The 26,127-nt window shown below is 44.8% G+C and overlaps 2 protein-coding genes and 3 non-coding genes across 10 annotated transcripts in view; all 5 read right to left on the reverse strand.

Annotated features, from left to right (window-relative positions):
* Positions 1–454: 454 nt before the first annotated feature.
* On the reverse strand, positions 455–19,795 carry LOC123999282 (importin subunit beta-1-like). 4 transcript variants are annotated; one of them, XM_046304882.1, is made up of 22 exons: positions 19,446–19,792; positions 18,427–18,485; positions 15,196–15,378; positions 14,637–14,837; positions 14,254–14,406; positions 13,985–14,053; positions 13,781–13,870; positions 13,338–13,448; positions 12,864–12,965; positions 11,025–11,249; positions 7,868–8,059; positions 7,214–7,344; positions 6,402–6,549; positions 6,089–6,160; positions 5,590–5,734; positions 4,644–4,728; positions 4,179–4,284; positions 3,727–3,870; positions 3,214–3,319; positions 2,582–2,696; positions 2,023–2,184; positions 455–1,662 (listed from the first exon to the last, which is right to left on the reverse strand). In XM_046304882.1, coding segments are annotated over exons 1-22 (2,640 nt in total). In that variant the 5' UTR covers positions 19,486–19,792; the 3' UTR covers positions 455–1,661. The 4 variants fall into 4 exon arrangements, 3 of the variants coding, with proteins under 3 accessions (XP_046160838.1, XP_046160840.1, XP_046160839.1); XM_046304884.1 differs by having other exon boundaries at positions 18,727–19,792; XM_046304883.1 differs by having other exon boundaries at positions 13,994–14,053; positions 19,446–19,791.
* LOC124000973 lies at positions 2,894–3,037 on the reverse strand. Its single transcript, XR_006832734.1, has one exon. It is a non-coding gene; the product is annotated as a small nucleolar RNA SNORA79 (small nucleolar RNA).
* LOC124000974 lies at positions 3,527–3,669 on the reverse strand. The gene has a single exon (XR_006832735.1). It is a non-coding gene; the product is annotated as a small nucleolar RNA SNORA79 (small nucleolar RNA).
* LOC124000972 lies at positions 4,403–4,546 on the reverse strand. Its single transcript, XR_006832733.1, has one exon. It is a non-coding gene; the product is annotated as a small nucleolar RNA SNORA79 (small nucleolar RNA).
* Positions 19,796–20,409: 614 nt separating the features above from the next.
* LOC123998863 (F-box/LRR-repeat protein 19-like) overlaps positions 20,410–26,127 on the reverse strand; it is a 33,472-nt gene continuing 27,754 nt past the window's right edge. For all 3 annotated transcript variants that reach the window (XM_046304080.1, XM_046304079.1, XM_046304078.1), the window contains exons 10-11: positions 24,265–24,486; positions 20,410–23,937 (exon numbers count right to left, since the gene is read on the reverse strand). In XM_046304080.1, coding sequence (XP_046160036.1) covers positions 23,780–23,937; positions 24,265–24,486 — 380 coding nt within the window. In that variant the 3' untranslated portion in view covers positions 20,410–23,779. The remainder of the gene's footprint in view (positions 23,938–24,264; positions 24,487–26,127) is intronic.

Here is a 26,127-nt window from a genome sequence, read left to right on the forward strand (position 1 = left end):
AGTGACAGCCATTTACAGAATAACATTGAAAGGAAAGGTTACATTAAGTACAATATAGATTGATTAGTTGGATATTAAGAAAAGCCAGTTAATGTTCCCAATTCTATATTCAAGTTGCAATTCTTATAACTTCAACACATGACATAAATAGCCAAGCCCATGAGGACAATGTTACACAATCCAAACTGGTGAGAACCAAAGTCACTGCAAAAAATACCCAATCTCAAATCAAAATGGAAAACAGCTCATATCCAATGCTTATGTATCGGAGAATGTAAAACAGTACAAAACAGTGAAGCCAAGTTAAATTGAACCTGATTGATTATGTCAATATAGAAAGATACATTTTTGGAAGTTTAGAGATCTCACCAACCAAGTGTTGCCATGGAAACTGAAGTCATCACAGTGCATTAAACATTTGCAAGAAACAAAATACAGACCAAAGAACCAGAACTGCTTGGGGAATGTATGATATCATTTTATTGTTTTTCATAGCAATGGAAAAATATAACCTTGTACAAACATCTTCGATTCTCATTTTAACAGCTTGGTGAGTGACCCTTTTCCAAGTGCACCTAGAAACCAAAAAATGGGAACTGAAACAAGCCCAATTCACTAGTTCATGTAGTTCAAATTATAGATTAATTTCTGAACTTCATACTGTAGGCAAGTATGTGTTTGCTTGTTGTATTTTACCCTGATGAGTAGTCTAAATTTGGCACCCGTTTCCTACTCCTTGCTCATCTTAGCCCCCACAGCCCTCTCCCAAACAGCATCAGAAATATATCTTACTGAATTTGCTTGAAGCTTTATTATTTATTTCAAATAACCGGGGAAGGGGGGGTAGAGACAGTGAATCCCCTCTCTCACATACGCACTCCATCATCCAGGCTGATCAGCTCTACCCCTGCCACGCTCTGGGGGCTCCATGCAGGGGCAGGCTGGAGGATTGCAGAGAGGCAGGAGACTAGGGGGGTGGAGACCGCCCGCTCATCCCCCTCGTTTAGTCTTCTTTCAACTCCAGCAGTGATCCTTTGGGCGCATTTCCAACACCCCAAAAGTGAGCTTTTTTCAGATTCCGATTCAGTTCACGTAAAATTGACCATCTTCATTTTTGAAGTCCACAACCATATAGTGCTTGAAGGAACCAAAGTCAAGGGAAAAGTCTTCCACAGATCGGTCAAAGAGCAAAATAGTTGAGTTCTTTCGTATCATGTTGTGTTTGTAATTTTCCCTCAAAAGAGAACCACATTTTGGCAGTTCATTTCTCTCTACTCTGGTGATCCTGTTGTAGACTAATATTCGTTTTTCAGAAGAGTTCTAGAACTAGCTGGCTACAGCGATCCATGTTTTTGTGTGGAGTCCTTGTCGTCAAGTCAGAATCAGTCCACAGGTGGACGAAGAGGGTTTTGGGGGAGGGGGCAAAGGAAGTGGTGGTGGGGGTTCAGGGGTGGGGCGCTGCTGGTCTGCCGGCGACTGCTGGATTTATACTCAGAAAGTGGTGTGACGTCGATCCTCGCTCACTCTCGCTCTCACATTCCCAGACACTCATCTCAGCGCACGCTTCACTTCTGCTTTAACTCGGACACGACGCAAAAGACAGAAGAAACTCCAGTGGGGTGTTTTCATTGTTGTCTAGCTTATCCCCGACAAGCATGAACTCTGTAGAGGGAAAATAAGAAAGGGTTATTTGCTGTAGGAGCCAAAGTTCTGTGTTCACGTGCTCAATGCATGTATAGTGATCCTTCTCATTAGGCTGCTCCAGTGAAATTCTGGTGACTTTACACGATACATGCTCTTTCCTGAAATCACGAATGGTTACAATTTCACACCATCTCCAAAATAAAATGGACAAGACTAGCATTTCCTGCATAAGTATCTCCCAACGCAACATTAACTTTCAAAATGTACATTGTTAAAAGATATAATTCTCCCTTGGCTATTCCCTTGCGGTTTCATGGTGCTCTAGAGGTGCTGTACGGGTGACTGTCTGTCAGTAGGTCATTAAGGTCAGTAACTCACCAGGCCTGGCTCTTGAGCTTGCGCAGCTCCTTGGTGGCCCATGTGGCCAGCATCTTGGTTATGGTGACCTTGGACCTCCGACCCTCCGTCAGCAGGTCGTTGATGAGGGGTCGCATCTCTACCAGCTTCAACACGTCCTTCCCAAACGCCGTGCACAGGTCTCTGAGGAGGGGGGGGGGGGTTAACTAAGCACGTATACAGGAACAACACCATTTACATACTGTAAGAAGAAGCAGAGGAACCAGTAACATTGATAAAGTCGCTGGGAACACGACTCCGATCTACCTCAACTCCTTTTCAGGCCCCTTACTGACAGTGTGTGCAGGTTTCAGATAAATGCTATTAAGCATCAGGGTTTAAGAGTACAAGATCTAACAGATCAGACAGGTTTTCCTTAGATTAAAAAAACATTTAAAATTATAATTCAGTGTTTTTCCATGCATCTTAGCCCAAGCTGCCCCTAACATTTTCATGCTATGTCGTACCAAAAGCATCTTCAATATTATTGTGATCCACAAAGCAAACGTCACTACCACTGAGATAATCCTAGTTGCTTTACCCTATAAGTCCGGCGGCGTTTGCCACCACGCCATTAGAGTGGTCCTCGTCTTCAGCGATGTGATGGATGAAGGACAGGATGAACTCCACTCTGGGCTGCACCAGCATCACGTCAGCTACAGGTAGGACAGAGAGCGGGACAGAACGATACAAAGACAATGTTAGGCACAATCATGAGAATTAAGACTGAGGTGACAGATGCCCAATATTCCATCAAAGTGGCCATATTCTGGCAAAGAGGTGATTTAAGGATGCTTGTTAGGAAAACATGGCACACTGCAAAGTCTGAAAATCAGCAAATGCCACAATGTGCAAGTGTGGGGTCTCGCAAAGTCCAGTGTAGACAATGGCAGCCCTGCTACCTCATGAACACTGGGTGAAATAGACCCTGCTTGACTCTGTGACGCCCTAAAATCCCAGCTGCCACAGCTCAGAGCAGTGAGAGGAACAGGCGTCAGCGGAAGGACTCAGTCTCCACTGTTAACACAAGTGCAGGAAAATCCTACAATTGGCATCTCAAGACAATTAAAAGACACAATATCAATACCATAGTCAGCAATACGCCAAAATACTAGATCCACAAGATCTGTAGATTAGTTATGATGCTGGGAGGATGGCGGCTAGGGGACTCACGGTGCACGTTCTCCTTGTCTCCCTTCAGGCCCTGGATGATGCCAGTGTAGGCCTCCAGACAGCCCTCCCGCAGCTCGTTCAGATAGTCCACCATGTCATAGTCCGTCTGCCAGGGGGGAAGGAACCAACACACACAGCAGGTTAGAGGGACGGAGGACAGACCGCATCGAGGTGCGCAACGGTCATTTGATGAATCCAAAAGGCCTTCAATAAGAATAACTGGTCAATTAACACATTTTGCTAGACTGATTGGCCACCATATTACTAACAAACTCTGGAAGAGGCAAGCTTAACAAGGTTGCGCAAGGAAGAAATTTGTGGGGTCTCGCAAAATCCAGTGTAGACAACGGCAGCCCTGCTACCTCAAAACACGGGGTGAAATAGACCCTGCTTGACTCTGTGACGCCCTAAAATCCCAGCTGCCACAGCTCAGAGCAGCGAGAGGAACAGGCGTCAGGGTCAAACGAAACAAGGGGATGCCAATGTGGTACAGCAAGTCTCCATCTGTTCTACCTTGTCGACTTGTGCCTGCGACGCCTGCTGCAGGGTGTCCAGGACAATCTCCAGGTACTTCTTGAACTCTCCTCCGATGGCCAGGGCAATGTCTCCGAACACCGACAGGATCTGGGGCTTCACCGACCGGTGCACATTCTCATTCTGCGGGGGGGCAACACCCACGTCCTTAGTCAGTACTGGTGACAAACTGCATTAGTGTCCACAAGACTTAACCTACTAAACAAAGACAGTTGGAACTATTTTCTTTCTGATAAAACCTATTTTTTGGGGGGTGTCCACAGTCAGCTTGACACAAAGGCATTTGCATGTCTCTACAAAATAACCGATCCATAAAACAGAGGCTGTAAATCTGCAATACGACTCAAGTGTATGGTCCTGCACATTCCAGGACCAATAATGGCAGCCTCGCCATTACCAACACTGGTGGCAGAAATTAAAGTGCAACTCACCCCCAAGTTCTCCAGCAGGAGCTGCATGATCTCGTCGCAGTAAGGCATGATGTTGGACATCAGGGCCCGGCACAGGTCACACACCAGGCCCACCGCGGCCAGACACCTGACGAGGGAGAGCGAGGGAAGGGTGGGTGAGTGAGCGGTGTAGCTCGGTGAAATAATCGAGTGTTGACTCTTACAGCAAGCATTACTAGAACTTAGCTCCTAAAGCAGTGCATTTCAAGTGTGGGGTCCAGCAAAGTCCAGTGTAGACAATGGCAGCCCTGCTACCGCATGAACACTGGGTGAAATAGACCCTGCTTGACTCTGTGACGCCCTAAAATCCCAGCTGCCACAGCTCAGAGCAGCGAGAGGAACAGGCGTCAGGGGAAGGGAGGACAATTTTTTTTTTTTTTTGCTTTAAGAGATTAATATGAATATAAATCCTTGAAAAAAACTTTTTTTTAAAAAATCATAGAACCCACTTGATATTCTGCGTAATTCTTCAATCCAATTCCCAGGAAGGGCTTAAAGGCATCCATGTATTTCTGAAAGTCAGCACCCAAGACTGAAGAAACATACAAGACATTACAGAACAACATGGTTACATGCACACAATAATACGATTGTGAACAGTAGGATTAATGACAATTAACATTTCAAATGCTTTGCAAGAAGAATATCCTGTACATATGGCCATATCTTAATTCAGTCTCCTTGACGGCACTTTGATCAAATGTAGAAATCTTTTGATCTTCAATCAAAATAAGCTTTCTCCCATGGTGAACATGTTATTTTTGGGAAAACTATTTGAGTCGGACTTTCGGACAAAGTTGCGATTGAAAACTAGTTCTAAGATTCATACTTTGAGTGTGTCCAAACTCAGGCATTCGAGAGAGGCTCGAGTTGCTGGTGCGCTAGCACAAGCACAGATCAAACACACAGCTGGAACACCGACTGAGCCATTTCTATATCCTAATCTTTCAGAGAGATACCTGGGTTTTCTGAGATGTTTTAGTAGGCTTATGTTGACTTTGATCGTGACCGTACAGCGATTAAGATCAGCAGAGTACGGTGTTTATATGACCAAAGCCATAACACCACATGTAAACGTGCTCAGTGAGGCATGTGACACACCATATACTGTAAGGGTGGAAATCAGTTTAACATTGACCAAGTGGCTGGAAACAGGTCTCAGATAAATCCTATTAAACATCAGGGTTTTCAGCGTTTTGAGTACAAGATTTTTCATCACAGACCAGATACGAGGTTTTACGGCTTAGATTCAAAACAAAATTCATCCCACTAAAATGGGTGGAGGGTGTGGGTAGAAAACCCGTGTGTGTGTGACTTATGTAAAACAAAAATAAATAAAAATAAACTTTAAATTAACCCATCCACTACAGTGTGACAGTTTTAAACGGCTCACCTTCCACCAAGGTTGAGACGGCCATGAGTGCATCCTCCTGTACGCCCCCGGAGCCGGCAGTGTTCTGGAACATTCTGAGCAGCGAGGCCATCACCACGTCGGAGATCTGCAACGCGTCCTGGTGCTGCACCTTCCTCAGCACATTCTACAGAGAGGTGGGGAGGGAAAGGGTTAACCTAACATAGCACAGGCTAACTTGAACGTCGTTTAGCTACTGAGATGAGAAGTGGGAAAGAGGATAAGTCAAACCCAGAAGTTGTTTCCTTTCCTCATAAAGCCTTCTCCTTTCCTAGTATGTTTTCGATCTTCCTATTAGAGTCATCGGGGTTTTCAGTACACGATTTCTCATCACAGACCAGACAGATACACATTTTAGTATCACCTTTAAAATACTCAAGACCGCAAAGTATAATAATGGAACGCCCTAGGTATCCTTCTACCTCTTGTTCGAGGAGGTCGAAATAGTTTGAGGGTCAAGCTGAATGAAGTGGACTCTCACCTGCAGGGTGGCACACAGCAGGGACTGGAGGTCGTTGAACTGAATTCTGTCCGACGTGCTCTGGATGTGAGACTGAGGAGAGAGAGAACGCATGAAACAGATTATTCAATGGGAGTTTATTCAATATAGAAAAGGCTCCAAGCAAAATGTATAATAGTTTAAAGTAGGTCTCAGATAAATCCTTAAGTAAACATCAGAGGGTCAGAGTTTGAGTACATGATTTCTCATCACAGACCAAAAAGCCCCCCCCCCCCCCTTTTGTGCCATACCCCAATCCATCACTCCCATCCCTCCTCTCTCGGTTGGGACCTACCTCCATCTGCAGGACCTGCTGCAGGCGCTCCATGATGACCAGGGTGGTCTTCTGCACGGCTGGGTAGCAGTCCTTGGCGCTGTTCTTCACAATCTCCATCAGGGCCTCGTAGGCCGCGCTACGCAGGTTGTTCTGGTGACCGTCCGGCCTGGTGGACACAGAGGGAGTACGTTGAATTATTTCACTTAAATCATTATTACTATGCAGCAGCAGCAAAATAATATTATACAGAAATGTGTACAATTCTTGGCAAAACATTTGGTGCACTTAAATACATAAACCTGATGGAACTAGGACAACGAGACTGGATAAGAGACTCACAGCCTTCAAAAGGTTATGTACAGCTAAGAGCTTCAAAAGGAATTCCCGAGGAAGTACATTTTAACGCCATTCTACATCTCCAAATGCATTTTTGGTCTCAGATATTGTGGTAGCGGTTATCCATCACACGTTCAGTGAGGTGCATGATTACTCATCGCAGACTAGAGAGAGTTAGTCTCTAGCCAACTCTAGAACTCCTCCATACAAAATGTATAGCTTGCCTAGCCAAGTGGAGAGGTTTCTAAACCTCTACAGACCTGACAATAGAAGGTGCCGTTCCAACCCACTGTCCTGCTTACCCACCTGCGGTTTCTGGACAGTCCTGCCTGCGGTTTCTGGACAGTCCTGCCTGCGGTTTCTGGACAGTCCTGCCTGCGGTTTCTGGACAGTCCTGCCTGCGGTTTCTGGACAGTCCTGCCTGCGGTTTCTGGACAGTCCTGCCTGCGGTTTCTGGACAGTCCTGCCTGCGGTTTCTGGACAGTCCTGCCTACCTGTCTGTGGTTTCTAGGAGTTTCTGGACGATGAGTTCGAAGGAGGAGGAGAGGCAGTAGGTGGCAGGCTCCTCCTGTTCCTCTGCTGCATCTGTGCCTTCGTACGCGGCTTCCGCCAGGCTGGAGAAAGCCTGGGGAGGGAAAGGGAGAGAGAGGGATGGTGGGAGAAGTTATGAGGGCATTCGTAAGAAAACCCATGAATGATTATTTTTGGTCCTAAAAAAAGATAAACATTTCTAGCAGGTCTCAGATATTGTGGTAGGGGTTATCCATCACATGTTCAGCGTGGTGCATGATTTCTCATCACAGACCTGACAGGTATTTCTCTCAACTCTCTTCTTCTCTCAACTACACGACACTTTGATGCAACATATTCCACTCGAGTGGGGTGGACTGAGATCAATTGTTGTAATTGAGCACTTTGTACTGCAGTATATCATTGATGCTTGTGGTGATAAAAATCCTTATCTGTGGGATTAACAAAGAACTACTGCTACATGTGGAGGCCCACAAGAGGACCACAATGGGAATAAGCTGTTCAACTTCTGGCATTATCATCAATGATTTTAAATGCATTGTATATCAACGTGTTGAATTCGGTTTTTAAAAACAATGGTCAAATAAATAAATTAGCGGCTCTAGCTTCTGTCTCACCCAGCAGACGTTGGACGCGACACGTGGCTCGGCCCCCAGGCCCTCGATGAGGCACTGCAGCAGAGGGGACAGGTACACCTCGTTGATGGCCGCCTCCGGCAGCAGCTCACAGATCCTGCCCACCGTCCAGGCCGTGGTGTCCCTCACCACAACACTGGGGTCCTTCATCAGCTCAATCAGCATGGGCATCGCCTGGGAGGGGAGAAACAAGAGCAGACTGGTCGTTAACCACAGTAGTGTCAATAAGCAGAGGAGGGGAGCAGTGATACATGAAGTCTCCCCATTTAAGAGCTTTGAGATACCATGAAAAGCGCTATAGAAATGTAATAATAATTAATCAATTAGAATGTAAGTACTATTAACCAGTGTTCAAGAGTAAAAAGACAGGCGTGGATGGGCAGAGAAAGAAAGGTACTGTTAATATAACAGCAGTATTCAGGTGTAGCAAGAGAGGCATGGACTGGAAGGAGCGGGAGGGCAGTGGGTGAGATTTTACAACAGTAGTGTGTCTCATTGTCTCAGAGCCTCTACAGCAGGGGTGGGCAATTCCAGCCCCCAGGGCCTGATTGGTCACAGTTTTGCCCCAGCTAACACACCTGACTCCAATAATCACCTAATCATGATTTTCAGTTTAGAATGCAATTTGATTAAATCAGCTGTGTTTGCTAGGGACGGAGATAAAGTGTGACACCAATCAGGCCCCAGAGGACTGGAGTTGCCCACCCCTCGTTTACAGAGTAGGGCTGGGAATTCGGTAGTGGGATTTTATTGCGATTCGATGTTCCAAACACATTGTTCACCATATGTCTGCTGCAGAGGCACAAGAGAGAGCCATGAGAAAATAGGGTTTGATCAATCATGGAATTAAGTGAAGATAAATTGTTTCCATACTTAAAGATGAACAAGCTATGAAGGAAAACTACAAGAGTTTTGGTGCAGGTACAGCCAACTAACACAAAAATATTGCAATTGTCAAAATGATACGAGTTGTCAAAAATAATATATATGCAACTATCGACCCCCCCCCCCCACAATCATCATCACTACCACAGAGAAAGTCTAAATGCAGATTTACTGAACTTGTCTGTGCAGGTCTCAGATAAATCCTAGTAAACATCAGGGTTCTCAGGGTCGAGTACAAGACTTCTCATCACAGACCAGATAAGGTTCCACTGCTGACATTTCTTGCTTCGTACATTTCCGTTATATAACGGAAACAAGAGTATTTTATTGGACAACTTTCGCTAGTCCCGTTTGTCAGTTGTCTAGTGAATGACCGGTTTCAGCGGTGTGATTATAGACACTTGCACAAGCTTATCACCAGCTCACTCTGAGACAAGCACCCAATTCAGTTCAGTTCAATAGGGCTTAGGGGTCAAGGATTTGGGCATAGTCTGTGTCCCAAATGGCACCCTATTCCTGACATAATGCATTACTTATGTGCCCTGGTAGAAAGCAATGCACTAAATAGGGAGCCATTTGAAACACAGCCACACACACAGTCATGAAAGAACATTGTGGTTCAGCTGATACCACCCCATTCACAGCTTCTCCAGTCAACCCTACTTGTGAGTGAACATGTCTGTAAATACCCGATCACCCTTGAACCACAGACCGAAGTTGTTGCATCTAAAGATGAACTTAAAATGTATTTAAAGCCAAACCTGTGGATAGTTTCATTATAAACCATATGGGAGTTTAAGCACAAAGAGAAGACAATTCATTATGTGATGGGCGTGCAACAAGGAAACTGAGAAATACTTAAAGCCTAGAGATGACCTTCGCAACAGATCCATTTCTACTTGGCCACAAGCTATCCTCTTCCTTGCTCGCCACACCCATCAGACGGTGGACTGTTAGTACGCATGTTAGTCTACGCTGCTGTGAAACTCCACCGAAACAAATCTTTTTACAGACTCGAGACGCATGGCTTGTTTTTCCTGAGCGACTGGTTCATTTTCGTCTTGACCTGCTAGTACTGGCCGCAGCGAGTCCTACCTACAACGGGATTAATACACGCTCCCCTGGCTCAGCGGCTCCAGAGATGTGCGCCGACCGTCGGGCATACGCGCACGGGGAAATAGATCATAAGCGCCGAGAAGAAAAACACGTTTCGAATTGGTATTTGATCGCATGGTGCAAGAACGACGGCAATTCACTCATTATTGAACGTCATTGACCAGGCTTATTTTTTTTTTTTAGAACCAAAACATACACAGCCTCTGCTCAACAAACTCAACCTGGAGAATGAATCGTTCTGGGGGCTGCAGTTTGAGCATTGTGCGAAACGCCCACAGAAGACGTTTAAACAATGCATTACATACCAAGAGTCGTTCACAATGTAGTCCGGTTGCAGCTACAACTAGACCCCCGTTTCAAATGTGTAAAGAACCAATCTTTAGTTGTGGGCCTAGCAATCAACCAGTGTACGTCGTTTAAAGCACAGTTTCACATGTCTCAATCACAAATGACAGGTCCAATAAGCCTCCTACGGTGAACGAGACTCTTGTAGAATCATGACTCGTGTTCTCAGTTCAACGGTAGGGGGGGGGGGGGTCCTGCGTGCGCGGGCCATTACGGACTCAAATTAACAAAAAGGCGCCTAGCGAGACGTTCCTTTGACTGAACGAACGAAAATATCCGAGTCAGTCAAAAGAACATCCCATCACTACTATGCGTAAGATGCAAAGTTAATTTCCTAGCAGATGGTCTCCTCTATCTGATATGTTAGTTTAAAACAGGCTCTCTGGTTGAGATCATATGGTGGTGTTGCGTTCATGGTGTCTTCATGTCTAATAAAAAGCTGGAGCACACCCAGAGAAAATTAATTTGCGTAGAGGTGCTGACTAACGGCGAATAAAATGTAATAGTCGCAGCATATTAAATACACACATACATACATACACATATACATATACACACATACATATAAAACTCAGTAATTTATTGGGTAAACCTACGTTTCAGCATCACTGTGCCTTCTTCAGGGTAATGTCATGAATGTTTGAACCAGGTTGTTGACGAAGACTGCAACCACTGACATTAGTGAGGGGTTGTATCATAATTATGAGGTTAATTAGAATGAATTGAGCGAAACTGTTAAAATAGTAGTTTACAGCATGTTGAATATGTGTCTTCATGTGGTGAAGTTAGTCACCTGGATGACGAGGGGTTTGAGCTGGTTGAGCTCGGGCCCCTCCAGGATGGAGCCGAAGGCCATGACGGCGGCGTCGCGGTAGCGCCAGTCGGGGTGCTTGATGTGCTCCTTGATGAAGGGCAACACGTGAGGCACCACGTCGTCCTCGCAACACGTGGCCAGCAGCATCAGGCACACGCCCGCCGCCTTGCACGGGTTCCAGTCGTCATCGTCGTTGTTCTCGTCCTGAGGAAGAAGCGAGAGGGGTGAACGAGAGGAGACGCATTTACATGAAACGCCATGACATTGAGAAAGGAGGAATAAAAACCAATGTCACATGACAGAGGAACATAGAGGGGGGGGTGTGAAAGGAATCTACTGGACTTGCACATAGGAGAGGTGAGAGGAAAGACAGGCATTTACATAGAGATGACCTGATCGTGTACACAGGGGAAGGAGATCCAGAGGAAAATGGCATACATTTACATGAACAGGTACCTGTAGCATATGAACAAGGACACTGAGTAGCAAAGGATACAAACAAAAGAACAGATACCAACTGTTACAGATACAGTTATCCTGTGTGTGTATCCTGTGTGTCTGTGTTTCTTTTCTCTCCTTCTCCCCTCACAGGTGAAAATCATCACTCCCCAATCAGTCAACAATCAATCATCAATCAGAAGACACACCTCCTCCTATTTCCTGACCTATCACAGTTCCTTCCCCATGGTTTAAAAAACCCCATTTGTTTGTTCTAAAGCTCAGCTCAATCTCTAGCTCAATCTCTCTGTAAATGCCATGTCTGTAGGTCTCTGTGTTTCACTCTCGCTTTGTGTCTTAACCTCTCTTTTGTTTAAAGCACCTCCATAGCACTTTGTCATCACCTGTGAGTATTGTTTTTGGTTATGGTGTTTGTTTGTTTGCTGGTGGGAAAAGGGGAAACCAAGACAAGTCAAGTCGCCCATGGGCATACACTACCCGTAGGTGAACTTTGTTAAATACACTAGGTAGAACTGGGCGGACCACCCACTGTATTTTTGGTTAGTTAGTTAGCTGTTGTTAAAGTAGGCTAGTCTAGCTTAGGGGTGTGTTTTTGTATATTTATTGTTTCTTTCCTTGGGTCCAGCTCAGCCCCTTTTCTTGCTCCCCCCATTACCGTGTGTTTATAAATAAACCTAGAGTTTGACGGTAGATTTCTGTTGTCGTGGTTATTTCGTGCACACTTTTACTTTGTCACAATAATAATTTGCATGACTTATGTTACGGGTCTCATTACCATCCCCCCTAGACTGTCGGGCCAAAAGGGATTCGTAACACCAACACAAAGGACAGACAAACCCAGCTAGACACAAAGGACAGACAAACCCAGCTAGACAAGTCCAGTGCCTCTCATTAAAGCCCCTAATAGATAGACTGCGATGGCATGTACAGAAACACTCACACCTCCCTGCTAGACTTCACATGGTACACTTGGACTAATTATAAAAATGGTTGGTAGCAGGAGCACACAGTCTTCCTGGGGGAGCATCTGTGGTATTAGACACAAAATGTTGGTGTCTGGATGGGTGAGCCCCCCCCTCCCCCTTAATTCTGACTGGTTGCACGTCTATGCAAGTCTTCAATTTTGTGGTAGGGGTCACATGTTCAACATGGTGCATGATTTTCCATCACAGAGCAGACAGGTTTTCCTAGGAGTCAGAATCTTAATTTCATCTAAAGCTGGGGAATTCTGCCAGCTGTGGTGTTTCAATAGAGATTTTAATACCAGTAAATGACACATCCTTATCAATCATCCCTAATGTGTAATGAAGGTGTTAACGAGGTGTAAAATGAATGCCGCGGGGCTCTTCCCCTGCGTACCTGCTTGGTGAGTGTCTGGGTGAGGATGGGCACCAGGTATTGCAAGGCTCCTTTGGCGTAGAACTTGCTGGTGTGCTCCGGGGGCTGGCCCTGCTCCGACGCCTGGGGAGAGAGCGAGTGGTACCAAGCTTAGAGGAATATTAACCTTTTTGCTGTCCATTGTATGCATTTTTCATCTAACAACCCCCTCCAGGTAAGGATGTCAGCCTAATGGCTGAAAGTAGTGTTAATAACAAAATAACAAGGTACATGCAGGTCTCAGGTAGTGGTGATCCATCAGGTGTTCAAGCGAGGTGCAGGATCTCTCATCAGACCAGATAGGTGAGATCACACTCAGCAACATGGCTAACTGGGACCCTTTCTGGTGTTATTTATAAAACATATTTACATTTGTGGGCTGAAGTGATGCCTTGTGTTTAGTTTATAGAGTTGAAACACTTTTGGAAGTGTGTGTGTTGGGGGGGGGGTCCTCACCTCAGTTGCTTCGATGGCCAAGTCCATCTCCTCGTCGCACACGTTCGACCAGAACTCGATTCCTTGTAAGGCAACTTCATCAATGTCACTTTTCATGGCTTCTATTGTGATCTGTTCGGGGTAAGGGAGGGAGAGGACAGCAACCCCAAAAAAAAAAAAGAGAGGGGGGTTCAATTTAAAAGGAGCGTCCTTGATACGGACAACTGGCGTCCGTGCAGGACTCAGATATTGTGATAGGACGTTATACATCAGGCTTTTTCGGCGTGGTGCATGATTTCTCACCACAGACCAGACAAGTGGTCAAGAAGCGACACTACAATATCATTAACTGATAAGGTCCACCAAGACCTTGTTTGGAGTTCTCTGCCTCGGGTACTTCAGAAAGTAGAAGCACATCTAAAGACAACAGAGCAAGACCAAGTTGCTGCATGGGGGTTGCTTACCGCAAACAGTGCTGGGCCCATGTACGTTTCCATGTACTGATAATACAAAGACATTATCTTCACCAAGTTCTGTAAGGCAGCCACTCGTACCTGTGGGAGACAGACATCGCATTCCACCAACATTGGTTAAGAAGATGATTATTGGCTGAAAGCATGGAATAGAATTTGCCAAAAAAAGGTTTTAAATAGAAAAGAGAAACTCACGATACTCACTCTGGTGTCTGGGCACTGTGTGGCCTCGCAGACGACCTGCATTATAAAGTGCCTCTCCGTCTGGAAAAAAGAAACCCATTCACTGTTACGACAGGCACATAAGACAAAGCATTCGAAACCCAGCCTTGTGTGAAGGTCTCAGATATTGTGGTAGGGGTTATCCATCACACGTTCAGCGTGGTGCATGATTTCTCATCATCAGACCAGACCGTCAAAGCATGTGACAATGGAGGAACTTTGGACAGGAGACACAAACACACCTCTTTGTCGAAGTTGGCTTTGGTGAACTCCAGTGAGTTGAGCAGTGCGTTGGTTGCAGCCAGCCTGACGTTGTTGCTGGGCTCCTCCTTCCTCATGCCCTGGATGATGGCTGTCAGGATCTGGTTGGCGTTGTCCTGCAGCTGCTCAGGGTCCTACGGCACAGGGGAGGAGAGAAGACAGTTGTTCGTGGAAGCTACGTCTGCTCTGCAGTGGAACAGGCACATGAAAACACAGACATCAAGTTAGTCTAGGTTCGATTTTGGAATGTTGTCTTTGTGCAAATGAGGACACAATGTCACAAGTTTCATATTACAGTAGTTTGACTTTTAGATTATAACCCCCGTGTCCCTCATGTACGCATGTGTGTGTCAGGAGCACTCACTATATCCTGGCAGATGTATCCGATGGCCTCCAAGGTGGACTCCTTCATGTGCTCGGTGCTGCCAGAGTCCGTCACGTTGGCCACCAGCTGGGGAATGAGCTCGGGCCACTGTGTGACGGGGATCTCCGCGCAGGCTATGCCGGCCACGCACTGGGAGGCCGAGCTGGGCCGGTACGTCTCCGTGCCCAAGGTCTGCAGAACCTGGAGGGGAGTGAATCAACTGGTGCATTTGGCTGGGTGAGACTGAGTGAGGTGGAGGACATTGGTTCTTATAGGAGCCAAGGGCTTAAGAAAAATAAGTAATTTGGCTGGGTAGGTTTAAGGTTAAATTACCGAAGAGTAATCAACTTCAGGATCCTCTTTCCCCAAGGGGATATTTGAATGAAATGATTGTCACTGCGTAACCCACACTGTCACTTAAAACCATAATATAGACTTTAATATACTTCAACCCCAAAAAAGGAGGGGTGGTGGAGAGTCAGCAGACCACAAAATCCTACTAAATCTAGAAAGTATAAATAAATATGCACTAAGAGGTGGAAGAGGAGTTTCTCCTTACAAAGTTCTTGATTTCCCTCCGGGCGTTGGCGTCGATGGCCAGCCATCTCTGCTGGTAACGCGTCTTCACGTCCGGGTCTTTGGAGGTGAGCGAGTTCTTCACCTGCAGCCCTGCGGCCACGCGAGCCACCTGGGTGTTGCCAGGGTTGGCGAGCACCTTGGAGAGCTCCACCAGGAACGTGGGCTGGAGAAAGGGAGAGTGAGTGGGGAGAAATTTTTAAAATCTCGGGGCGGCAGGGTAGCCTAGTGGTTAGATCGTTGGACTAGTAACAGAAAGGTTGCAAGTTCGAATCCCCGAGCTGACAAGGTACAAATCTGTCGTTCTGCCCCTGAACAGGCAGTTAACCCAATGTTCCTAGGCCGTCATTGAAAATAAGAATTTGTTCTTAACTGACTTGCCTAGTAAAATAAAGGTAAAATAACATAAATAAATAAAAATCAGGCCATAAGATGGTAGTGGTTTAGTAAAAACAGAGGTAAGAAAAAAAATTGTCATCACCACAGTCTTTCAGTCCTTGGCATGAGTAAGATTTCACTGCAGTGACACTGAAATGTTCAACAGTTACATTCAGCAACTGATGGATGTAGGACGCTAAGAATCAACAGACATGACGGAGCAGGTTCGTATGCAACAGCAAAACAATTTAGACACTAAATTCCATTCATGCTGCAGTCAGTGGGTGGCAGCAGTGATCTCCACAAAACACTAATGATCCATATGTGGTAGTTTTAAATCAGATCTGTAATGCGTTTGTGTAACCAAAACAACAAACTGCTAAATTCATACAAGTCCTGTTGAGTTGTTTGGGTCTGTTTTACATATACAATGCCTCCGGAAAGTATTCAGACCCTTGACCTTTTCCACATTTTCTTACATTACAGCCTTATTCTAGAATGGATTAAATAAATAAAAATCCTCCGCAATCTACACACAATACCCCCATAACGACAAAGCGGAAAAAAGGTTTAGACATTTTTGCAAATGTCAAGAAATTTACCGAAATACCTAATTTACCTACACACTCAGAACCTTTGCTATGAAAATCAAAATTGATCTCGGGTGTATCCTGTTTCCAGTGGTCATCCTTAAGATGCTTCTACAACTTGATTGGAATCCACCTGTCGTAAACTCAATTGACTGGACATGATTTAGGAAGGCACACACCCGTCTGTATATAAATGGTCACACAGTTGACAGTGCACGTCAGAGCAAAAACCAAGCCCCGCGTGAAAAGGAATTGTTTGTAGGCTCTGAGACAGGATTGTGTCGAGGCACAGATCTGGGGAAGGGTACCTACAACTTTTTGCAGCATTGAAGGTCCCCAAGAACACAGCAGCCTCCATCATTCTTAAATGGAAGATGTTTGGAACCACCAAGACTATTCCTAGAGCTGGCCGCCAGGCCAAACGGAGCAATCGGTGGAGAAGAGCCTTGGTCAGGGAGGTGACCAAGAACCCGACAGTCACTCTGACAGAGCTCCAGAGTAAAGATCCTTCCAGAAGGACAACCATCTCTGCAGCACTCCACCAATCAGGCCTTTATGGTAGAGTGGCCAGACGGAAGCCACTCCACAGTAAAAGGCACATGACAGCCCACTTGGACTCTCAGACCATGAGAAAAGATTCGCTGGTCTGATGAAATCAAGATTAAACTGCTTGGCCTGAATTCCAAGCCTCAGATCTGGAGGAAACCTGGCACCATTCCTACAGTGAATCACGGTGGTGGCAGCATCATGCTGTGGGGATGTTTTCCTGCGGCAGGGACTGGGAAACTAGTTAGGATCGAGGGATAGATGAAGGGAGCAAAGAATAGAGAGATCATTGATGAAGTCCTGAGTGCTCTGGAGCAGGTTCTCAGACTGGGGCGAATGTTCAACTTCCAACAGGACAACGACCCTACGCACACAGCCAAGCAGAAGCAGGAGTAACTTTGGGACAGGTCTCCAAATATCCTAGAGCGGCACAGCCAGAGCCCGAACATCTCTGGAGAGACCTGAAAATAGCTGTGCAGCAATGCTCCCCATCCAACTTGACAGGTCTTGAGGATCTGCAGAGAAGGGGACAAACTACCCAAATACAAGTGTGCCAAGCTTGTAGCGTCATAGCCAAAAAGACACGATGCTGTAATTGCTGCCAAAGGTGCTTCAACAAAGTACTGAGTAAAAGGTCTGAATACTTATGTAAACGTGATCATTTTTATTTATTTATATAAATTAGCAAGAATTTCTAAACCTGTTTTTGCCTTGCCATTATGGGGTAGTGTATGTAGATTGCGACGAGAAAAAAAATTAATCAAATTTAGAATAAAGCTGTAACAGAATGTGGATAAAGTCAAGTGGTTTGAATACTTTCCGAAGGCACTGTATACTCTGCATTGTGACCAATTTTCACTTTAAGATTTCATCTGTGGATACCACCGGTGACCCATATTCCAGATCCCACTAGCGGAGCCTATGAGGCATCAAGTATCTAGACTAACCAGGCTTCCTGGAGATTGAAAAAGTATGTCCAAATATTTAGATGAGAAGAAATCGCTATGTCATTTAGCTGATGGATCAAAAGACAGATTGGGTTTAATCACAACGTGGTCTTCAATGATAATGAAAGACAGGCGGGCACCACAAAAAAACATTTACCCTTACTTCCTCTTCTCTAGCCAGCTAGCTACACCCGCTTGCTTCTACTCCAAAAATGCAATGACCATCTGTCAGTGGGGGAGGAGTGCTCTTGCTCACTACTAAACGCTTATCAGGCAGCTTTCCCGTTAACTATTAGGTACATGAATATCATACTTAATCAAATCCAGCTATAGGATTACAACATGTTAGCCACATGTGTTTATATCAAAGCAGGGTAATCCTGATCTATCACTAGCAGTGTACTCGTTTTCGATGCCGTTTTTTTATTGCTCAAGTGATATTCAACTGAATTAATTTAGAAATCAATTCAACGAGAATTTGTCGTAATTTAGTTTGTGCCAAGTGATAATTCCGAGGTACTGGATGCCTACATGGGTGTAGCTGGTGTGCTAGCTAGGTAACGTGGGTTAATGCTTGGTCTCCATTCATTCGCGAAAGCTGAGGTGTGTGACGTTGTTGCCATAATGTTAAGATGGGGGAAGGAACCGTCCAGTTGAAAACGCCGGCAATTCAATGCCCTGTCTTTATGGCGCCAGACCTGAATATGACAGAAATAAATTATCCGTCTGACTGAAATGTGTAGTTATACAAACCAAATTCTCAATTGCCGCCTGCTCCAGAAACTTCTGTGCCGCCTCCAGTTCATTTCGATCTGAGGGGCGAGGGGGGAAAGTTGAGTTACACTATGTGAATAGCTAGTGCACATGCTGGTTAGCCACAAAATGAAGCAGCAAAGTTGTTAGCATACATCTACAATTCCTTGCTCGCTAGGCTACCACGATTAGCAGTGATCACATTCAATGCTACTGCGGTAATCTATTTGGGAAATTGTGAGTGTTAATTTCATGAGATATTAGTTCGTTAAATGAAACAGCCAATTTATCAAGCCTTACTCGTTAGAAAGGTGACCCATGTCATGCAACATGCTGGCTCCTGGGGATGCGTTGCTCACTAGCGGATAGCTACTCGATGGCAAAGATTGAGTTAGCCATCGAGCTAACCAACTCATATCCAACTTTAGCTAACGTAGTTAGCTGTCCTAGTTAAATCACCACGCACAATGCACAAGTGCATACTTCACTAGCTAGCGTATACGACCTAATAAGGTTTACACGATCGAGTACGGGCCTATTCTATTTTTTTCTCACATCGGCACATGCTAGCTACATTACATAGCTAGTAATCTAGACTGTAAAGTTAACTGGCGTGCAAGGCAGGGCCGACTTAATTACACATGAGTGGCTAGCTAGCCAAGTAAATTGATAGGTAACTAAACGTATCAACCCAGTAAAAACATGACATCAAAATGACAAACTATTTGGATGACAACTTTTTCAACGGATAATACATTTTGACAACTGGCTGCTCTGTCAATGCCGCCCAGATTGAACTATTAACAGCGCAAAAAATTTAGCGAGTTCATAACAGAAAGCCGGATCCGCGGAGTGAATAGGCCGTAACATTAGCAGCCTAGCTAGCAAGGCACTTCACTACTCCCTTTTTCTGATTTAAATTTCACCCGTAATCGTTATCAAATACAGATATGTCAAGTTGCTGGGCCTAAACTCTTCACATAACTGTTAAAGATGAGTATATGGAGCTGTATAATCACCCGGAGAGACAGTTTTTTCGAGGATTGTGATCAGCTCCATTCTGTCCCAACCACTCTTAACAGAAGTCGCTAGCTAGATTGCCGCGCACAACCCCGGATTTTATTTATTCATAGTGTTCAGCCAAATGTAACAGGACCGTGTGGATAAAACAATGAAAGCCGGTGAGAAAAACATACACGCCGGGTATCCTCCAGCCGATTAGTTTACTCTGGATATGCGCTATTTCCAAACGCGGAACCTTAAAACAATTTGTTTAAGCAGCAATGCCGCTTGTCCATTCTGTGGTCGGGAGGGGAAAGACCTTGTTTGACTCTCGCCGCTACTATGGCATTTAAAAAACATTTAACTCCTCCCTCTCTCCTGCGCATGCATGTGCGCGCACCTTGTCTGAAGCTAAATATATTCATTTTTAACCAAAACATTTAAGCTATTAGCCAACTGTTGTATGATTGTTGTCGAAGTTGTAGCTTTGATGTCCTGTACTTAATCAACCATCCAATTATCTGACTTCTCAGTCAATTCTAAACCAAATGGAGTGGACAAAATGGGTAGCTAGCCGAATGGAGTGACATTTGACCATTTCAGTTGGTACGACTCACGTAAGTAAGTAATCCCCCTATACTTATGTACTGCCTATATATTTTTATTTCCAATGAACGTGATGAAATAAGCAATGGCAGAGTACAACCAGGACACCGAACTTGGAGGACCACCCGCATAACAATAATAATCATAATATTTGGACAAAGTTCAAATAAATCGTCCCTTATCCTGCCATTCAGGTCCATAGGGGGCACTATTGATTTGGTCAGTGATAGTCTTGGTTGATCCGTCACAGCTGCCCTCCAGGGCATCATTTCAGAAACCGCCAGCAGCTAAATTGAAAGTGGCCTATGAGTGAGCTTCTATGTAGGCAAAATTACTTAATGTCAAATCTGAGAAATCAGCAGAGGCCACACGGTGTAAAAAACACCCCACTGTCTTTATTTAGTTAGTCATTTTACAGTAGTCACTCAAAAGTAGCTGCCTTGAGTTTCTTTTTGTCTCTTTTCACATTGTTCTACTTTTCTTTCTCATTTTGATCAACACAATGGAAGAAACAATGAACAAATAAACAAGAGCAAATAAATGGATAAAATGCCCCTTATCAAAGAAAGCAGGAATTTTGGCAAGAGGTGATGATGACAATGTTGACCCAGTGTGTCTCTGGTGCAATACAGTTTGGTAGAGACAAGACTGTACAATCTAGGGGTCAAATCTGAGTCAACTTGGCTAGGCTGGGAGTGAAAAAGATGACAGATTTGAGTCTGGAATAATTTCCTTATCGGACAACCGGATCAATTCCCATGAACCGCAACCCATTTATTTTCTCTCTGAAAGTGGTTGTCAGTTTAACTTTTGATATGCTTCCGCATGCTAGATTGTGCGCTGATGAACATACTGGATGACGAGGAGTAGTAACGACCCCACATTACTGATGGAAGTAAACATTTTTGGAAAACTGACCCATTCAGTCTATGAAAAGTTAAATATTGATTTGGATGAGTGTGTATGGCACAAGGCAATTTTCCACCATATATTGGACATTTGCTTTGCTGTAAGCCTCAGCCCACCACAATTACAGTTGCTACTTGGTAAGCTCAGCTCTGTAAGCAGCATAGCTTAGTGGCAAACAATGACTCATCTATGATCTAAAGTAAGACTCAACCTGAGCTAACATTGAAACACGCTGGACTACCCAGCTAAATGGTAACTAGCATGGACAGCTAATCAGTTCTACTTTTGAATCACGTACTTTTTTTAAGGTTCATGATTTGGCTGTGTTTTAATTTGACCTGTTTTAATAGATACACTTTCAGGGTAATAAAGCACACTATATCTCAGTGTTCCCTCCTAAATTGTCTTCTGATCAATCAGTTAGTGCAATCCTGGTACCAATGCTTTGTACGCAAGTCAATAAATTCACACAGGAACACTGGAAGCGATTTAGAATACACTGGGTAAAGATGAAATCGCTGTCCAAGCTGGGCATGTGCCCTTTCAAACCAACCTTTTAGGGAAAGGGAGATACCTAATAAATTGTACAACTGAATGCATTGGGACAACTACCATTTGTCTAGTGGCTCTAGAGTTACTTGGCAGGCCTCGAGCCCTACATGTTATACCCAAAGGAAGTTGATTTGAGTTCTAATAATGGTATTGGGAATTTAAACGATGAGGATGGAATCACAAAGTCAAAACAGGATAGTTGAAAGGATACAGAAACAAGTGATTTAGATGAGAATTACAGATTGAGGTTTAAGACCGTCCACCAACCCACCTAGAGTTGGTTGGGTTTAGTTCCAGATAGCACACAGCAGCAAGATCCACTGTGGCACTGAAGCACAAATACAGATCAACATGGCTCAGGAAGTGGACAACTGCTATTGAAGGAGGAGACAGACAAGGGAAACACTTGACCCAACCTGGCATGGTTGAGTCCAGCATTGCATGACAAAGTGATGTCCAGTCCAATACTGAAAGAACTGGCCCGTTGAGTCCAATAGCTACTGTCTTAACTGGTCCAATGCAGTCCCATTCAGCTGAATGACGTTTACTCATGTCAAATACTGCTCATGTTAATTCAATACAGCTCAACCAAATAAAATACAGCTTGGGCTCTGGTCTGAACAACCTCCTGTACATGCTTGTTTCAACCAATAACATCCATTATTAATAATGATAGGGTGAGCACAAAAAGGAACAACTGACTGTTGATGTTGGCCTCTGAACTGGATTGAGAGTTGATTGGTTAAAAAAGTTGAGCCTGAATAAAATACTGCACTGGATTTGTGATTAGAGTCCAAAACCAGCATGCCCAGGGGTACCCTAATGGAGAAACGATTTGGGGAATTGCTACAACTGATTCAATCAAACCCTCATCCTACAAGACCTTTAAGATAATGACACTGCGTGGCAGGTTGGATGGGCTGGGATGTTCCTGGCTTTGGAAGATAAGCAGCATGTGGACACTTAAATGAAAACCCAATTCTGGGAAAATCTTCAAAGTCCCTCACATCTGAGGCAGAAGTCCAACCAGGGTCAGCCTTAGTTTTAAACCCCCCTGCCACGTGGCGCAGCGAGCGCAGTGCAACGGACGGTCTCTGTTATCGACACAGTTTTCCCAAGTCATACTCAAAACGTGTCAGTCATTCACTGGGAGTTCGTGCGGTCGTGATCCAGACTGAACCGGTCTGCAAATATACAAGATAATGTTACATCAGCCAGGCATTGTGAAGCAGTGAAGAAAGGGGCCGTGGCAAATTCCAGGTCTGGTATGAAACAGTACGGTAACAGTACGGTAAGCATGGTTCATTGCAGTCGGACACAGCAAGGTCCAGCTCTCTGCATAATGTACGCACGCAGCACAGACGGTGGGCAGCACAAGCTGCAAAAGGGCCATGGCAGCAGAGAGACAGAGTGTGATGGGAAGGGCTGTCCAGGGTACAGAGTAGGACAATCAGATTGACAAGGATGGACAGACCCCATAAGAATGGCACGTTGGGTAGGAAAAGAGAGGAAAATAAGGGGTTGGGGTCGGGGCTAGGAGTTATGGGCTCTAGTGGCTCTCCGACCATTGAACAGGATATATAGGGCCTTGAATGTCCTTAACCCCCAGAAAGATTGAGGGCAGCAGAGAGCTTAGCGGTGAAGGAGACGTACACGGGTCCTGTTTCCGTCTCTTTCTCGCGCCAACTGTCACATTAACACCGTTTACATCTCTCACACATACTTACAAAGACACACACACTAACATGAGCCCAGCATCCGTCTGAACATTAAACGGCTTCCGATGGGGCGCAGCCTCTGGCATTGGGTACATTCTTCGTAGTCTGACGCCACGAAAGAGGACATTGATTAGTTCGTCAGGAGTTTTTGATTATGGAGTGCAAATGATGCTAGTTCAAGACAGTGGCGCAGTGCAGTGCCTTTACACGTCAGCTGGATAATGGTTGGTGTGAGGGTAGAAGGAGAGAGGGAAGGGGCGGATTGGGTCATTTACAGTAAACTACATTTATATACACACACCCATTGTACAGATATTGAATATGTACATGCTAAAACATTTTCAATGATGTCCGTTCACAAACGAGTCGATCCAGAAATGTAGGCAAAGGTCTATGGTTCTCTCATTCTCTAATCCCACTTTTCTCTTTCGTGGCTCCCACTCCATGTCCTTTTCCCTCGGTGGCTGGCTCACTGCCCACATCGCAGGGTCCTTCTCGTTCTCTCATCTCTCTGTAGTGTGGTGGGGGTTGATGTGTGTGTGTGTGTGGGGGGGGGTCGCAGGCCCTTAGCTGTTCTTGAGCAGCACTCTATCATCGGGGCAAGGGAAGGAGAGGAGCTGACAGGCATCAGGAGTGAGCAAGGTGCAGGAGCGCAAGTCAGCGCTCTGCAGGGAGGCACAGCGGCGCAACAGGGGCAGGCACTGCTCCGTCACCTTCACACAGCCTGCGGACAGGAGAAAACAACAGGAGGTTAACTACCAAACTGTCAACCTACATAACCACAATGACTGCAACACTTCAATCAGTAAACGTGGTTTGAATATTTCAACCAGGAGCCAGGTTGATATCGTTGAGAAATAAGACAACAAGTATCTCTGTATGTTGCTACTTTAGCATGATTAAACATCTCAGAGGGAAGAAAGGGTCAATATCTGGAGCAGATCCCTGGTCAGTAGTCTGAACCTGCAATATTCAAATATACGAACAAACAAAAAACAGGGTACCTACCTTGGTGTATTTGGGGCTAGTGAGTCTACTGTGTAGTCTTTACCTGCCAGGTTGAGGTGGGTGAGGCTATCTTTCAGTGGAGACATGGGGGAGGTCAGTGTGTGGATGGTCTGGTCCGTGATGTTGCCACACTGACTCAGGTCCAGCTTGGTCAAGTGGGGCAGGTAGCGCACCAACAGGCGGGACGTGACATCTGTCAAGTCCAGCCCGGCCAATCGCAGCTCTGTTACGTTCTGGAACCGCCCCCCTCTGCTCTCGCCATGAGCTTTTCGACCAAGAACAAAGCAAAACATGTTACAGGACTTTTAGGATTCACAGTCTGTGTGTTTATCAATGTAATGCACTATGACAGATATTCCCAAATTGGGGTTGGACAAATAAAAATGTGATTCACATACAAAAAATGAGCAAAATATTGACACGTTTTTTTGAGAGACAAGCTTACATTTTTTTACTAAACCATTTTCACTTGTCTGACTGCTTGCATGATGAGTTTCTCACACGACTGGCCTATCTGGGTGACATTTTTCCCACCTGGATGATCTGAAGCTAAGATTACAGGGACTCTCCGCAACTACATTCAATGTGCTATGATTAAGAAGTTGGAGCTCTTCTCGGTCTGCATTAACAAGGACAACGCACAGGTCTTTCAATCATTGTATGATTTGTGTGCAAATTAACTCAAGCTTACGGAAAATGTAAAATGTGATATAGCGAAGCACCTGAGTGAGCTGGGTGCGCAATTACATTCCCCAAACAGATGACACAAACTGGATTAGTTATCCCTTTCATGCCTTGCCTCCAGTCCACTTACCAATATCTGAACTAGAGAGCCTCACCGAAATTGCAACAAGCAGTTTTGTGAATTGCAGATTATCCTGCCTTGGCAAATCACACTGTTAAGACACTGATGCCCTTGCAACCACTTACCTATGTGAGAGTGGATTCTCGGCCCTCACTAGCATGAAAACTAAATACAGGCAGACTGTGTGGAAAATGATTTAAGACTGAGACTCTCCAATACAACCCAACATTGCAGAGTGATGTGCATCCTTTCAAGCACACACCCCTCTCATTAACCTGTGGTGAGTTATTCACAATTTTTGATGAACAAATATGGTTTTATATGTAAGATGGTTAAATAAAAGAGCAAAATTATTAGTTATTATTATTTGTGCCCTGGTCCTATAAGAGCTCTTTGTCACTTACCACAAGCTGGTTTGTGGCAGAAACTCACACTCATTCTTATGTTTAATAAATGTATCGTGTAGGGTGTGTGGCAGGCTTACAATGATGGCAACAAACAAACAAAAAACATTTGAGAGTGCGCCGACCCTGGTGCTGGAGGGGGTAAGCAACTGGAGGTTGAATGTTTGAAAGAGTACGGGACTATAAAAAGTGTGGGAACTACTGCACTATGAAAAGGGAGTGGTTCTTCACTTGCAACAATATTCACTGAAAACAAGCATGACAGTAGTGAAATTAAACAGTACATTTTATAGACGATTGGATAGACGATGTCACAAATGCCAATGAACACAGCACAGCATCTTCCCTTCCATAGTGTAGTGCAGGTTACTTCTTCTTCTATGAGGTTTAACAGCAGTTGGCATCCAATTTGTTGCACTACCGCCACCTACTAGATTGGAGTACAACTCCCTTATACTTTACTTGAAAAAGAAAAATGTACTAAATAAATACCCTACCATCTAACACTATACTCACTCATTTCAAAATTATACAAAATAAAATGAACACCCCCCTACTCCATTAATTAAATGTATTCATTCCTACCTCATGACATCCCCCTGAAAGGATGGGACATCACAACTTAACATATCCTGTAACTCTTCGGTTGTCAAGTCTCACACACCCAAATACCTCTCTGCAGCTGCCACAACAACCT

This window comes from Oncorhynchus gorbuscha, linkage group LG16, assembly GCF_021184085.1.
Source record: "Oncorhynchus gorbuscha isolate QuinsamMale2020 ecotype Even-year linkage group LG16, OgorEven_v1.0, whole genome shotgun sequence".
Lineage (NCBI taxonomy): Eukaryota > Metazoa > Chordata > Actinopteri > Salmoniformes > Salmonidae > Oncorhynchus > Oncorhynchus gorbuscha.